This window comes from Alexandromys fortis, unplaced genomic scaffold (genome assembly GCF_014885135.2).
Source record: "Alexandromys fortis isolate MF-2015 unplaced genomic scaffold, M_Fortis_MF-2015_v1.1 scaffold_7, whole genome shotgun sequence".
Classification (NCBI taxonomy): Eukaryota; Metazoa; Chordata; class Mammalia; order Rodentia; family Cricetidae; genus Alexandromys; species Alexandromys fortis.
This window is the reverse complement of record NW_026067920.1, coordinates 5,016,384-5,032,244: the sequence shown is the minus strand read 5'-3', so window position 1 is coordinate 5,032,244 and position 15,861 is coordinate 5,016,384. Positions and strand designations below refer to the sequence as shown.

At 47.4% G+C, this 15,861-nt stretch overlaps 1 protein-coding gene across 6 annotated transcripts in view; it reads left to right on the top strand.

Annotated features, from left to right (window-relative positions):
- The first annotated feature begins 4,393 nt into the window (after positions 1 to 4,393).
- The window catches only part of Uvssa (UV stimulated scaffold protein A), a 38,949-nt gene continuing 27,481 nt past the window's right edge, over positions 4,394 to 15,861 (top strand). Inside the window, exons 1-8 of one of the 6 annotated variants that reach the window (XM_050141057.1) lie at positions 4,394 to 4,665; positions 4,984 to 5,083; positions 11,387 to 11,626; positions 12,729 to 12,849; positions 13,641 to 13,808; positions 13,890 to 14,036; positions 14,988 to 15,100; positions 15,325 to 15,453. In XM_050141057.1, coding sequence (XP_049997014.1) covers positions 4,424 to 4,665; positions 4,984 to 5,083; positions 11,387 to 11,626; positions 12,729 to 12,849; positions 13,641 to 13,808; positions 13,890 to 14,036; positions 14,988 to 15,100; positions 15,325 to 15,453 — 1,260 coding nt within the window. In that variant the 5' untranslated portion in view covers positions 4,394 to 4,423. Of the gene's footprint in view, positions 4,666 to 4,981; positions 5,084 to 6,111; positions 6,236 to 6,459; positions 6,738 to 11,295; positions 11,627 to 12,728; positions 12,850 to 13,640; positions 14,037 to 14,987; positions 15,101 to 15,324; positions 15,454 to 15,861 lie in introns of those variants that run through there. The other 5 variants (XM_050141056.1, XM_050141058.1, XM_050141059.1 and 2 more) reach the window with 5 other exon arrangements.

Sequence of the window (15,861 nt, the reverse complement as noted above, 5' to 3'; positions counted from 1 at the left end):
TATCTGCCTTGAGGGAGGGATGACACATGGGAAGGACATGCATGCTAGCCTCTGATTAGGGCGGGAATAGATAGTAGGACTAAATAAAGATGGTGACTTCCAAGGTTTGTGTCTTGGTTGCTTTTACTGCTATAAGACATGGAGGCAGCCTATAGAAAAAAAGTGTTTAATTTGAGGACTCGGCTCCAGAGCATTAGAGTCCATGACCATCATGGTGGAAAGCATGGCAGCAGGCAGCTGTGCAGGACAGCCACGAGGCAGAGAGATAACTAACTAAACCCACCCCCAGTGACACCTCTTCCAAAAAGGCCACTCCTGATCCATCCTGAACAGTTCCAAGTGGAGACCAAGCATTCAAATGAGGGCCATTCTCATTTAAACCGCCGCAGTTTTATAAGTGTATGGGTGTGTGTGCACAGGCCTGGAAGCTAGAGAATAACTTTGGGTATCGCTCCTCCAGTGCATTCCCACTGCTGTGGAAGTAGGAGCTCTCACAAAATGGAAATCTCCGCTGCACCCTTAACGTGATGGTCAATGTTGCCTGCAGGTGACCTCCTTACATGGTGACCCGAGGCCCCATGTTGCTTGGACCCTACTAATAAGCAAAACTGGGGCCTTAGTGGATACTGGGACCAAGTGCAGTCCCAGTTAGTTTATGGCAATACCTAAAAGCAGCAGGAACAAACATCAGCAGCAGATGGGCACAGAGGTAAAGCAGCACTCCAAAAAGACTAAGCTTACCCACTCTTGTATATTCCTCCCCTCTAAGAAAACAACATGGGACTGGAGAGATGGCTCAGCAGTTAAGAGCACTGACTGCTTTTCCAGAGGATCTGGGTTCAATTCCCAGCAACCACATGCCAGCTCACAACTGTCTGTAACTCCAGCTCCAGGGCATCTGAAACCCTCAGGCCAATGTACATAAAATTAAATAAAAAGAAAATCTGGCATTGGGGGCTGAAGAGATGACTCAGTGCTTAAGAGCACTTGTTACACCAGCACTTGGGGGCAGAGGCAGGCGGATCTCTGTGAGTTCAAGGCCAGCCTGGTCTACAAGGGCTAGTTCCAGGAAAGCTAGGGCTGTTATACAGAGAAACCCTATTTTGAAAAACAAAAAAGCAAACAAAGCACTTGTTGCTCTTGCAGAGCATCCAGGTTTGGTTCCCATCACCCACATGGTATCTTACAAACGTCTGTGCCTCCAGTTCCAGGGAATCCAATGCCTTCTAATGTAGGGCATCAGGTCACACATGGCGCACATACATGCATGTAACAAAATATTAAAAAATTAAAAACAAAAGAGGAAGGGTAAAACAGCTGGAGTGCACCTTGCACACAACCATTGGAGAATTAAGTATTTGAGTAAATTGGAGCCTATAAATAGATGATAGGTTACTGTGCCATCTCCAGACAAATTATGTGTATAGCGTTTGCTTGTTTGGCTATGCAGGTGTATGTGTACCACAGGGGCCAGGAAAGGGGATCAGATACCTTGAAGCTGGAGTTACACCTGTGAGCCACGATTCCCATGTAGGTGTTAGGTTGAAACTGAACCCAGGTTTTCTGCAAGAGAAGCAAGTGCCCTTAATTGCTGAGCCACCTCTCCAGCCTCCTCCCTCCCCCGTGCCCTTTGAACATGGAAGTGTGGTTGAGGAGGCTAGGAGAATAATGGAGGGATAGATTTCAGAACGGTGCCTCCAGTCCAGGCTGCTGTACCCAATAATTTGACAGAAAAACTGATGCCAAGTGGTGGTTTTGTTTGCTTGTTTGTTTTGGGTTGGTTTTATTTTTATTTTTTCCCCGAGATGGGGTTTCTTGATGTAGTTTTGGAACCTGTCCTGGAACTCGCTCTGTAGACCAGGTTGGCCTCCAATTTACAGAGATCCATCTGCCTCTGCCTCAGCCTCCTAAGTGCTGGGATTAAAGGTGTGTGTTTTTTTGTTTTAGACCTTGCTGACTTGTTTACTTTCCTCATAGTTGCTGAGTCCCAAGAGCAATTCTCCCTTATTTTGAGTGGAAGGCAGTGAAGCTTCAGAGCTCCTGCCAAACCTTTGTATAAAGGTCCCATTATTTAATGCTAGCCTCTGAGTGTTGAATGAAAATCTCAGTGCTGGGGTAAGCAACCTCTGTGTGTTGTTGGCCTGAGGACCAAAAAAGCCCCTCATCCAGGCTCTTGCCGTTGTTGTTGCTGTTGGACAGTCTCCCTAAATAGCTCTGGCTGTCGTGGAGCTTACTATACAGACCAATCTGGCCTTGAATTTAAAAAGATCCACCTGCATTTGCCTGCTGAATGTAAGAATTAAAGTCGAGTCCTGGGATTAAAGGCATGTGCCAGCAGGCCTGTCTGACACGTCACTCTCCTGCTAGATTTAAGGCTGCTGTTTGCTACCTGTTTCCTATTTGTCTCCTCTGTTCATTGTTCTGTCTCATTTTCACCCGTATCCATTTTACTTTAAATTGATCCCATTTTATCTCTGCAGTGATGTGCCGTTTTGTGTGTGGGATCAAATCTAGGGCCCCAGATATGCTGGGTCAGTGCTCTGTCAGTAAGCCACACTCCCAGCCTTGTGCACTAATTCACTGTTACTTCAAGGTTCATTTGATGGCAGTGGCATATTCTGAGAAATGGATATTAGGCAGTTACATTGTTTTGTGATAATAGCATACTTAAACAAAAGTCTATGTCATTAGGTGTTGTATCGGACTGGCATTTGTTTATCAGAATGTACCTCCAAGTAGTATACCAATTTATGTAAGAACACAACTCTTGGACTATATACCACCATTTTCTCCTCGTCACTTGAGTAACTGTGGTCATATTTTTTCCTGAATATTAAACTTCATAGTCTATTGAACTGTGGCTTATAAAAGGAATTTGAAACGATTTCATCAGCTTTATCATTTACAGTTAGTTCTTCAGTTACTCGACATCTGCATCTAGAATCATTTCCTTCTCTGAAGGGACTCCCGCTGGCATGCTGGCATGCAACAGCTTGCTCCTGTTTGGAGGAAGCTCAGCTTTGGAAGGATGCTTTGCTGCACATGTGTACACGTCTGGCTCGACTTTTCTTTTACTGCCCTAAAAGACATTCTGGCCGCCTAGATGGCTCAGCTGGTGAAGGCACTTCACCAGGCTGGGCAACTTCAGTTTGAGTGGTGAGAGAAAGAGCTCCCACAGGTTGTCCTGATTCCACAAGAGGACCTACCTTCTAACCTCCCCAATAAATAAATAATAAATAAATGTAATAAAAATATCTTAAAGATAGTTCATCCTTTTTCATGGGGGGGGGGGCGGCAAACCTGTGACATACCTTTGTGTAAGGTGAGCATGTGAAGTAGGGAAGCCGCAGGCCTCAATCATCACCCCACAAGTGTATAGGGACTGGACCTAGCAGCGGCCACGAGGCGGTAGGAAGAGCTCAGATGCTGAACACATTCTAAAGTTGGGCTGCCAGGTCCTCATATACTGAACACAAGTGAGAAGAAAAGTCCAGTTGACTCGGGTCACTGGCCCAAATTCAGGGTGGGGCAATAGGCACACAGTCCATAAGTATTGTCAAAGACTAAATAAATAATAAAAGATCGCACTTCAGTACACACAAACTTGCTGATTGCTCTGTGGGTGGAGAACCCGGGCCTCAAAGTAGGGCAGACAGGGAAGGCCGTTGAACGCCACTTCTTTGCTGGATGAAGCAGGAGCTAACAGAGAAAGGGCTGACTGCAAAAGGCAGAGCAGCGAGTTGCGAAAGGATGAAGTGACAGTGGCCAGGATCTGTTCAAAGGAGAGCTAGCTGGCCAGCAAGACTGAAGCAGGGAGAGGTTGGCAAGAGCCAGTGACCTGGACATGGTGAAACTGTAGGGAAGGGAGCAAGCAGCTCTAGCCGTGAGCCATAGCCTTTAAAATCATTCTACGCTGAGACAGAACTGACACTTAAAAATATCCGATCACTGCAACCACTACCCCGAGGCAGCCTTGCACTGTGCCTCTTCCGGCCTGGGGGTGGACAGCTAGCTGACCCGGTCAGGGAGGCGGGCCGACCCCTCCCCACCGGACTTGCGCCCAGACTCTCTTTTGAGCTTTCTTAGCAGATGCGAGCCTCCTGGTGGCCAAGGAACTGATGCCCCGATCAAAACCTCTTTCTACGCCTGTGTTTCAGACTCCTACCCGGGTGCCACCTCCCCTTTAAGAACTTGCTGCGCCCTCGCGCCTCCTTTTTCTCGCGCGTAGTTCTTCTAGAACTATCCCGCCCCCTGGAGGCGCGTCTGCGTCATCGCGTTGCTGGGTCCTCGCGCCTGCGCTGTGGGACCACCCGGGCAAATGACGGAGACTGGCGGGGGCCTTGTCTGGGAGGGGCGGGACAAGGGCGGTCGCGTCGCACGTCACGTTGACTTCCGCTCCTGAGCCGCGGGCCTTCGTGAATCTATGCTGCTGCGCTCTGGGGCCTGTGACTGGCATCTCCCTCCACCGGAAAGGGTGGGCGAAGGGAGCTGCTGCATCCGGCGATCTGTGTCACAGCGGCCCCGGAACAGTGGGATTAGATTTTCTGAGGCGGAGGGTCAGGCAGCGACTGCGGCGCACCGAGGCCCGCGGGGACGGATCGGTCGCCCCTGCAGTGGTCCAGAGGCTATCACTAGCAGAGTGCCCTGTGCGGCCAGCGTGCGAAGGCCAGTTTGAGTATAATTTAGTGACATTTTCCCTTCAAGAGCCAGTACCGGCTTGGTTTCGACTCCCACACAGCTGACTGTAGACCGCCGGAGTTAGTGTCATCTTCAGAACCTTAACTATTACCGTCAAAGGGCTTGATGGCTTTCGGTGGCAATGAGCTGACTAGCCTCCTTCGCCTGGGGGACGTCCTACAGAGACACCCTAGGGCCCTTGCCATAGTCCCCACTACTTGTTGGGACCCAGTAAACTTTGTTGCTAAAACCCAAACTGTGAAGTACTGGATGTTAACCGTGCATCTCCGCGTCCCTCGTTTCTAGATATGGATCACAAACTTTCACAGTTGATAGAGGAGCTCACAACGTCAGGAGAAACCCAACTGAATGCTCAGAAAATGAAGGAACTGAAGAAAATTTGCAAGTATGTATTTAGGTTAAACGTGTATAATAACTGGTCCAGTGAGCACCCACACTGAACCCTTCTGTCTTCTTGTATGTCTCTGCCGCCTCCTGCCTTCACCATAGAAAGTGGTTTTCTAACCACTGGGGCATGGAAGCACTTGCCTGTTGGGAGGTGGAGGCAGGAGGGTCATGAGTTCTCGGCCAGGATTGGCTACATAGACCTTGTGTCAGAAACTGTGAAGAACCACAAAAAGAGTTGGGGGGCTGTAATCTCCAGTGCGCGTTAGTCCAGAATGTAGCACGGGTCTAAGCTTGACGCCTCTGATCATTTCTGTATGTTACAAAGCAATCATAGCAGTAAAATATAGCTCGAGGGATGGACTCAGGAGCCTCAAGCATGCTAGGCAAACTGTGTCACTGAGCTACCCCTGCCTCTACTCTCCCTTTCTTTTTCCTTTCATTTGAGACAGAGTCTTATGTAGCCTAGGTTGACCTCTTACAATGTAGCTAAGGCTGGCTGTGAACTTCTGATCTTCTGCCTCCACTTACCAGGTGTTCCAGTTGGGATCTTAGGCATGTGCAGTCAGAGTTCTCCCTGTTCCCCCNGCAAATTAGAGCACTTGTTAGGGCCTCACATTCTTTTTTTTTTTTTTTTTTTTCAGTTTTTCGAGACAGGGTTTCTCTGTAGCTTTGGAGCCTGTCCTGGCACTAGCTCTTGTAGACCAGGCTGGCCTCGAACTCACAGAGATCTGCCTGCCTCGGCCTCCCAAGTGCTGGGATTAAAGGCGTGTGCCACCACCGCCTGGCATACTCCCTGTTCTTAAGGTTGTTGTTCCCAACTGTATTAGATGAAAACACCTTGCCCTGCTTCCGAAGGCAGTCATATTTAGCGAGGAAGCACACTTCCTTCATTGCCTTGGTCACAAAAGGAGAAAACTTAAGTGATTATTTAGAAAGTGCTAGAATATTTACATTTCGATAAAGCTTCTAGTCCAGGCCTGGTTTTGCTGCACACCCCAGAAAAGCTGTTGTGTCTGATTTACACAGGGTGTCGGAGAGGGAAAGAGGACTGTGAGCATCTTTCTGTTTCCTGTAGAAGAGGCGGGGGCCATGCACCTGGGACTGTCCTGCTAACAATGAGCTTTAGAGGACACCTCTGGAGGGGTTCCAGGTTTGTCTGTCTCAGAACAAAGACTTGAACAGAGACATGTGGATAGTAGCAAGTAAAGCAGGAAAATTGGTTAAGAATGAATACTCTTCCAAGGAGGAAGCTGGCTAGAGACGGGAGAGAGTTGAGCATCTCAAATATCCCTGGAATACAAAGAGCTCTTGTGTTATCTTATTGTGAGCGTTCCCTGCTCTGTCTGTTGTATTTCTACATGCATTCCTTGTCTGTGGTGGTTTGAATGAGAATGGCTCATATATTTGAATGCTTGGTCTCCAGTTCATGAAATGGTTCTGGAAGGATTAGGAGGTGTGGCCTTGTTGGAGGAGGCGTGTCCCTGGGGTGGGCTTTGAGATTTTAAAAGCCCACACCATTCCCAGTTTTAGCTTTGTTTCTGCTGTTGTTTCATGTTGTCTCAAGATGGGAGCTCTCAGCTATTGTCCCAGCACTATGCCTGCCTGCCGCCATACTTCCCACCATGATGATCATGGACTCACCCTCTGTAACTGTAAGCCCCAGTAAGCTCTTTCTTCTGTAAGTTGCCCTGATTGTGATGTCTTATCATAACATTAGAAGAGTAACTAAGACAATGCCTCATTAGCATCTTAAATCCCCCGGGGGTGTGTTTTTAGTTTAGTAAGCTTTGTAGAAGATCTTTGGGGTCTCACTTTCCACCTGATATCTATGGTTTTAGGAATTCTTTGGGAAAGCAAGAAAGCTAAAGAATGGCAATCTGATGGCTGTTAAGATGGTAATGGTGAGTCCTCTGCAAGCCTGGCAGCCTGAACTTAATCCTTCCTCCCAAGAGGAGGTGGAAGGAGAGAACCCGCTCCACAGAGTTGTTGTCCTGCCGTCTCTACACATGTGTTGTGGAATGCGCACCCACTGCATGCTTCAAGAGTCAAACACACAACAATAATCTTTTAAGTTAAAAAAATGACATCTAAGCTTCCATAACTACTTCCATATCTCAGGGCATGTAAGAGGAACCACAAAGCTGTTATCTAGTGACTGGGGAGGAGAATTCAGATTCTCCAGCTTAGTCTGAAATTGCTGTATCTTAGATGACAAGAATTAGAAAACAAAAGACTTAAAAATCAATGCCCAAACAAGAGTAACAAGATTCCTACAGCCAATGGCCTTGAACTCATTTGCTTTCTGTTGCTGGGATAAACACCATGACCAAAAGTAACTTGGAGAGGAACTGTCTATTTCATCTTACATGTTATAGTCTGTTGGTTGGGGGGGGGGTCGCACAAAGATGGAGACAGACCACCAAAATCTAATAAACCAGAAGCAAACTTTATTCCAGAAACCAGATTCCAGTCTCTCTTAGCATCCCGTATTGTTGTCTAAGTTCTCTGGGATTGTGGTTTGATGGCTGGTTTTCTTTGCTTTATGTTTACAAACCACTTATGACTTGAGTACATGTGATAATTGTCTTTCTGTGTCTGAGTTACCTCACTCAAAATAATGTTTTCTAGCTCCATCCATTTTCCTGCAAAATTCAAGCTGTCATTATTTTTTCTGCTGTGTAGTATTCCATTGTGTAAATGTTCCATGTTTGGCATTTATATCTTTAATGAGCTCGTGTCTGAGCATTCTGTGGCTGGTGTAGCATACAGGTAATCTGGATATCCACAGTTATAGTTTAGCTGAAGAAGTAACCTATGGATGTAGAAAGGTTCATGACTTTTTGGTGAAGACCTCAGTGGTATGCTTGTTATTTGACCATGTTTTGGGCAATTGCAAAGGTTGGGACTGAAAACAATAGTTCCTTTGACTTTTGAGCATTCCCATCAACCCTGGTTATGCATGGGTTTATTTAGGAAGGAATCCTGGATTATTGCTTAAGGCTGTGTTTAGTTACTTTTCTATTGCTGTCATAAAAACATTATGATCAGAAGAAGCAACTTGCAGGGGGAAAGGGTTCATTTTGTCTTAAAACTCTCAGGTCACATTCCACACTGAGGGAAATCAGGGCAGGAACTTGAAGTAGAAAGGAGGAAGGAACTGAAGCAGAATTCGTTTAGGGGTGCTGCTTACTGGCTTGCTCAGCCTGCTTTCTTTACAGTTTAGGACTACCTGCCCAGGAGTGGGTCACCCCCAGTGGGCTAGGCCCTCCTATATCAATATTAATCAAGAAAATGCCCCCACATACTTGCCTTCAGGAAGTCTAATGGAGACGTTGTGGTTTTTTTTTCCAGATAACTCTAGCTTGTGTTAAGTTGACCAAAAAACAAACAAACAAACCCAATAATCAGGATATTCAGAGAACAAACCCCATATTTAACATTTCCCGCCACATTAATAATTTCCTGAGGCATCTTAGTAGTTTCTACTGTTAGAGGAGGTATGTCACTGGGACAGGCTTTGAGGCTCCAAAAGTCTCCTGCTATCTCCAAGCTCTCTATGCCTCCTGCCTGTGGTTTAAGGTGTGAGCCTTCAGCTATTGCTCCATCATTGTGGACCCTAGCCCTCTGAAACTCTAAGTCCAAATTAAACCCTTTCTTTTTTAAGTGACCTTTGTCATGGTGTCTTATCACAGCAATAGAGAAGTCGCTTAGACACAGAAACTTCTCTGGTTTTATCGTAGTTAACAGGTTTCTTAACTTTTCTTCCCTACAAGGAGGCTTTCAGTCACCAGCCTACACCTGTGGGTCCCTGCTAGGGTTGTATGATCCCAGTTAGTGGGTTCCTGATGTGGGAGGTGTTCACTCAGAATGCACAGCGGCGAGAGTTTGAGTAAATAATCTACTGGTATACTTCCTCTTTTTCTTCCTAGATCCTCTACTTTTTGTCAGGAGTACAAATAGTGAGGACCAAGTATAGACCCTTCCATCTTCTGACCAAACCTCTCACCCAGCCAGCCTATATTAAAACCAGAAGATGTTACAGTAAAATATTGGTCTCTTTTTCTTTAGGTTCTCATGATTAATATATTTCTTTGTCTGCATGTTTGAAATGTATTACTTTTCTATGTGTGCATGTGTGCACACATTAGTGCACATGTGCATTCAAACAGGTGCATGCAGGTATGACTGCACTCATGAAGAGGTCAGAGGATGACTTGGTGGAGTTGGTTCTCTCTGTCCACTTTTACGTGGGTTCTAGAGACCTAACTCTAGATCTCCAGACATACCCAGCAAGCACATCCACTTGTTAAGTAATTTTGACAAAATCAAACATAGTTTCAGTTCTTGAGGATACTTTGTAGCTGGGCAACCAAGGTAATAGAGGATGTATCTTAGGAGAGACAAGAAGCAGCCTCTGGGGGTAGAAAAATACCTGCCTTTGACTTGTATGTAGACTCCTCAAGAGACTCAAAGGATTCAGATGTTCCCCAGTCCATCCATCACACAGCATACTCGCTGGGATTCCAGGTGCAGGTGAGGCTCCAGCTTTTCTGTTTCTCATTCTTTTTTATTTTATTTTTTTTTGTTTTTGTTTTTCAAGACAAGTTTTCTCTGTAGTTTTGGAGCCTGTCCTGGAACTAGCTCTTGTAGACCAGGCTGGTCTCGAACTCACAGAGATCCGCCTGCCTCTGCCTCCCGAGTGCTGGGATTAAAGGCTGCGCCACCACCGCCCGGCTGTTTCTTAACTAGAGTTAGAACCAGCCAGTGTTGTCTCTTCAGGGATCGTGTGTAACTGGAGACTTCTCTCTGTCTCGCCTGCACCCACCGGACTGGTTTCTCTTCAGCTCACTGGTCCCGGCAACTGGTTATAATTGTTTGACTGGTGGTTTAGGCTATAACTGGCTACCTCTCACTTGTTAATTAACCCGTTTCTAATAGTCTGTATATCACCATGTGACCTTGTCATTATCTTAGGTGTGCTGGTGTCCTGCTCTATCAGCGACTCCCTGGCATTCCTCTTGACCCCACTTCTTTCTCTCTCCCTCTCTGCTTGGATTTTCTGCTTAGCTATATTCCATCCTGCCATAGGCCAGAGCAGGTTCTTCATCATTAGCCAATAGGAGGAATACATATTCACAGTGTACAGAAGGATATCCCACATCCCACATCAACCATGTCCTGCATTACCGGAATGCAAGTCCCTGCTACAAGCACAATTCTTCCTACTTTGATGGAAAAAGGCTTCTTCTGAGAGTCTCTAAAAAGTTCCAAAGCACTTGACTGTTCTTTCAGAGGGCCCGGGTTCGATTCCTAGCACCCACGTAGCAGCTCACAACTGTCTGTAACTGGGGACCATCAAGGTAGCCGTGTTTCAACAAAACTCGTTGACATTTATTTTTTTTTAATTATTTTATTTTATATGTATGGGTGTTTTGCCTGCATGTAGATTTGTGCACCATGTTCATGCCTACTACTCAGGGAGGCCTGAAGAGTGTATAGGATCTCCTAGAACTAGAGTTAGAGATTGTCGTAAGCCTCCATGTGACTGCTAGAAATCAAATCCAGGTCCTCTGGAAGAACATGTAGGGCTTTTAACCACTGTGCCGTCGCTGCAGCCTCTGACGTTTGATTCTTAATGTAATGTTCATATGTCAAAAAGTATTCTTTTGGGGCTGGAGAGATGGCTCAGAGGTTAAGAGCATTGCCTGCTCTTCCAAAGGTCCTGAGTTCAATTCCCAGCAACCACATGGTGGCTCACAGCCATCTGTAATGGGGTCTGGTGCCCTCTTCTGGCCTGCAGGCATACACACAGACAGAATATTGTATACACAATAAATAAATAAATAAAATATTTTTTTTTAAAGTATTCTTTTATGTGTTTCAACCACAGTGTATCTTTGCAATGCCGGAGGTCCAGCTGAGGACCTCACACGTGCTAGCCATATGCTTTGCCACTGGGCCACATCAACAATGGCTTTAGCTGTTTGAAAATGTACAGAGTTCTTGGTTCATGGGCAGTACAGAAACAGGACAGGAGTGGGCCACAGTTGGTGTTTAGACCCTGGTATGTCTTTTCAGCTTTAGAAGGGAAGAATAAAGATTGAGTGCTAAGCACAGTCCCTGCCACTTGTAACTGTAGTGTAACACAAAGAGTGATGCTTATTTGTCTTTCGTGAGTGAGCTTTTGGTTAGGCTGACTTGTGCCCTTAGGTCTTCCGAGGAGCAGTTGAGCCACGCCTACCACCTGCTGAAGACACAGCTGACCCAGGACCATGCTGAGATCCGCCTCTCTGCCTTCCAGATCGTGGATGAGCTCTTCACCAGGTCTCATCAGTTCCGGGTGCTGCTTGTTTCTGACTTCCAGGAATTCCTGGAGCTCACACTGGGCACAGATAATGAGCATCCCCTGCCACCCCCACGGGAGGCAGCTCAGAGGCTAAAGCAGGCAGCCATGCAGGCTGTGGAAGGTTGGAATGAGAAGTTTGGGGAGGCCTATAAGAAGCTAGCCTTGGGCTACCACTTCCTAAAACACATCAAAAAGGTAAGTGAGTCTTGGGCAGGACAGTCTGCTTTCCTGTGATAGACAAGACTGGCCAACCAATGAGGGAAAGAGCTCTTTGCATTGAGGGTTTTGCAGAGTGCCCAGCCCAGGGTAGACAAGACAGCTGGATCAGCATGCAATAGAATGGAGGATGCTCCCTAAAGGTCAGAACAGCCTTGGGGAAGAAAACTGCACCTAGCACCTGCCTGAGAGTAGAGCTAAGCCTGTAGAATCATACTCCTAGATGCCTCTGCTTTAGGATGGGCTCCCCTTTCTGGGACATACCCTATTCTTGCCAGTAAGCCATGCTTAGTTCTTGCCATGAGCTCTGACTGGTGCTGGGCTTAGTAAGACACCAGGTTCTGTTCTGCCTTCCACCCTCCTGTCACTGCCCAGATTCTGTCATGCCCCGTCAGCAGCACAAGCGAATGACTGGACCTTCCTGCATGGTTATGGTTCTTGTATGGGTGTCACCTACTCTCTGGAGTGTAAGCATAGACTGCTCTTATGTTTCCCGACTGCTCAGACCCGAATAATCACACAGAAACTATGTTAATTACAACACTGCTTGGACAATAGCTTAGATGTATTCCTAGCTAGCTAAATTAACCCATTTCTATTATTCTGTGTATTGCCACGAGGCTGCGGCTTACTGGGTAAGGTTCCAGCATCTGTCTCCTTTGGCAGCTGTAAGGCGTCCATTGACTCCACCTACTCTCTCCATAAATCTCTCTTCGGACTTCCTGCCTGCCTGACTTTGCTTTGCTAAGCCATTGGCCAAAACAGCTTTATTCTTCAACCAATAAAAGCAACACATATACAGAAGGACATCCCACATCATTGGAGTTCACTACTGGGTGGTGTGTATGTCCTGGGCCTAGCTGATAACCCCTGGCCTGCCGTTAGAGGAGCATTCTGCTTCCCAACAGTGTTGAACTTGGCATTGGATGTGGAAGATGTAGCAGGATGAGGCAGCCTTGTTTGAAATGTTGTAGATTAGGAACCATCAAGTTGTGGCCTTGTGTTGATGGCACTATGTCTTTTTGTACTTTGTGTTTGTGTTTGTTGTAGGTAATCCTAAACTTCCTTTTCGATTTCTCAGGTGGATTTTCGGGATGTCAATGCTAGGTCTTTGGCAGAAAGGAAGCGAGAAGAGGAGAAACAGAAGCACTTGGATAAAATCCACAAAGAAAGTGCTGAACGGGCTAAGAGAGAAATGGAAGGTAAGTTCCTAGGCTAAGCCCTTGAAACTGCCCCCTGTGGTCCCTTGTGCTTGTTCCCTAGTTGTTCTTTAATCTAGCCTGAGACCATGCAGGCAGGTTTGCAAGACAAAATGGTTTAGGATGGTGTTGAACCGTCACAGGCTGCCTGTAGTGCATGTGTCTCCTGGTGATTTGGTCTTCCTGTAACTATTTAGCGTAAGACTCTCTGAACAGAGGAGCTGGACGTAGCTGTGACTTCAGGAAGGAGTCCACACTCTGTAGAGGCCTTCTTGCTATTTCTTCTCATGTCCAGCATCTGTTCTTGCAAGTTCCGTTCCCCAGATCCTCATCCTTCCTGGGAGTCAGCCTGTTCTCGAGAGCAGGTCTTAGGTTCTTTCTAAGACCTCTCACATACACCTGTCCTGTGAAAACCCAGGGCTTGGGGAAGGCTATGGGGAGACAGCTGTGCCGTGAATGGCCTAGAGGTCTCCAAGAGGGGGCACCCGGTAAAGTGTGTAGTGGTGATGACCTCTCTGGGACCACCATTCTGAGTGGAAGGCTGGCCCGTGGGAGTGGTCACATAGGCTCCTGTGAACTGCCACACAACCGTGATCAGAGGTGTGCTCCAGAGACTGAGCTGTTTGCACTAATAGTTTAATAAATGGTTGGAAGTGTTCTGATTTCTGTACCAGCGCATTGGCTTTCCTTGGTGGCACTGTGATCTTCACTTTGGTGCCCTGGGGAGCAGTTATAGGCATCTGTTGCTCTCTGGCTCGAGATGACAGAGTAAGCAAGTGTTTCCATGTCTGCAGAAATGTCTGATGAAATTGGATACAGCCTGACAGAAGTGGAGAACTGCTTTAAACTGCTCGTGCCCTTGGACTTTGGCCCATACCCAGAGGATAAATTCTTTGCTGAGGCATCTGGCATAACAGAGGGCCATGTTCCTTGTGTCTTGAGCCCAGACCTGGCAACTTCTCGTGAGTCTGGTCTCCCTTTATCTCAGAATGAAGAGCAGCCATGCTGTAGCAAGGACCTGGTTGACTCTGCATACCATGTAGGATCTGCTGTTGGTCTGAAGGCACTGACCCTAACAGCCACACAAGACCCCTCCAGGGATGAGGATGAGCACTGTGACCCGGAGGAGTTCCTGAGGAGCCATGGGCTAGGATCGCACAAGTACACTCTGGATGTGGAACTCCCCTCAGGTAACTGACTGCTGGGGCTGTGCAGTGCCTCCATGCACTGCTGCCCTGGCCTAGCAAGGTTTGCAGCTCCCTCACTGGCACTGGGTTGTCTCAAGGTAGAACTGCAGTTCCTTGGGTTGGGCTATGAGGGATAGAGGGACCTCCATTTGGTTAGTCTTTCCTGTGTAACTCTTCTCTGAGTTTCTGCCACCATGGAATTCTCAGTCATTATAGCCCTATACTAATAAGGTTATGAGCAGGGATACAGACTCCATGGCAGATGTATGGGCATCTACCTGAAGGTCCACCAGGGGCACCTTCCTAGGAGGAAAATGTGATTAAAGTATGATTTCTTGCTGTGTTTACAATGGTAAGGGATGTGGCAGAGTTGTACCTGGCCCTAGCATTCCAGCCATGGGGGCACAGAGGGCTTACTTGTCCATCTCTTGATCTTGGTTGGACCACAGGTGCCACCTGTTCACCTTGTGGGATATTGTTGGGAGGGACTGGTGCTCTTCAGGATCCACAGCTCCAAGTTGATATCGCTGATGTGCTGCACCTTGCCTTGGAAGCATACAAGTGCTAGTGAGGTCCTTTCTGAAGGCCTGCCTAGCGGGCGTTGTGAAGGAAATGAAGACCCTGTCAAGAAAAGGCAGAATGGCAGGGGTCACTGAGACCCTGGGACCAAGAGGTGGAGGCAGTCCTGAGAGAAGAGGAAAGAGAAGGTGACTGAGCAGTCTAGCCCTCTGGATGGGAAGCCAGGGCTGGAGCAGTGGAGCTGTGTGAAGGGCAGCCTCAGTGCAGAGCCAGAATGGTTGATACTGTCCCAGAGTTTTTCCACACGGTATGTTTCTCTCTCAGAGTTGACCAGTGTCTGGGACATGCTTGGAGTCACATTTCCAGTGGGTTTCATAGCTTCTGCTACATGACTGGCCTTAGCATCCCTCTGTGACTTGCTTTGCCTTGTTTTAGATGGTCTGAAGGTGCAAGAGAATGAAGACAACCTTGCTGTTCTCCATGCTGCTAGAGATTCGCTCAAACTCATCCAGAACAAGTTTCTGCCAACTGTGTGCTCCTGGGTCCAGGTGAGGCTCAGTACCTGGTCTTCTGCAGTGAACTTGGGTTCCAAGACCAGGCAAAGCAAGGATGTGGAAGGCGGGAACACTCACCTGGGTGGGGAATGAGCATTTCCCCTCTCCCTAGAACTTTGTCCTTTTCTAGAAGAAGGGGCTAGGCCATGGGTCTCCTGGCCAGACTAGGCTCTCTGGGGATGGGCTGGGAACTTTGCGAGTCATGCTTTGTTTTACAGCGGTTTACCCGTGCAGGGATCTACAGCGAACACTTAAAGCAGGCCATAGACCTGAAAATGAAATTGGAGCTTGCTCTGAAGAAGTGTGAGGAACTGAGCATCAAGCCTGAGAGAGAGCCGAGGAGTGGGGTGAGTTCACGGAGCCGAGGAGTAGGGTGAGTTCACGCAGCTGAGGCTGAGAGGTCCCAGGAGTCTGCACTCAGCCATTTGAGCGGGCAGGCATCACCAGCTTCAGAAGATTCTGGGCTTTTCCTTACTGAGTTCTTATGGTGGGAGTCCCAGATAAGTCTCTGTGGAGTAAGTTCATGGTGGCTGCATTCCTGTTGTTAGGGTCTGTTCACCCTGTGTTATAGCCAACGATACTTACAAAGTACTGAAAATCCATGCTTCAAGGGCTCCTCCTGAGAGCCCGAAGAACTAGGCCATGCCCTGGCTCAGTGTTTGTTAAGTGGGGCCTTCTGTGGAGTTGCTATCTAATAGCGAATCCTGTCTCTGGGCAGGCAGACAGAATGAAACCCTCAGAATGCTCTGGTGTAG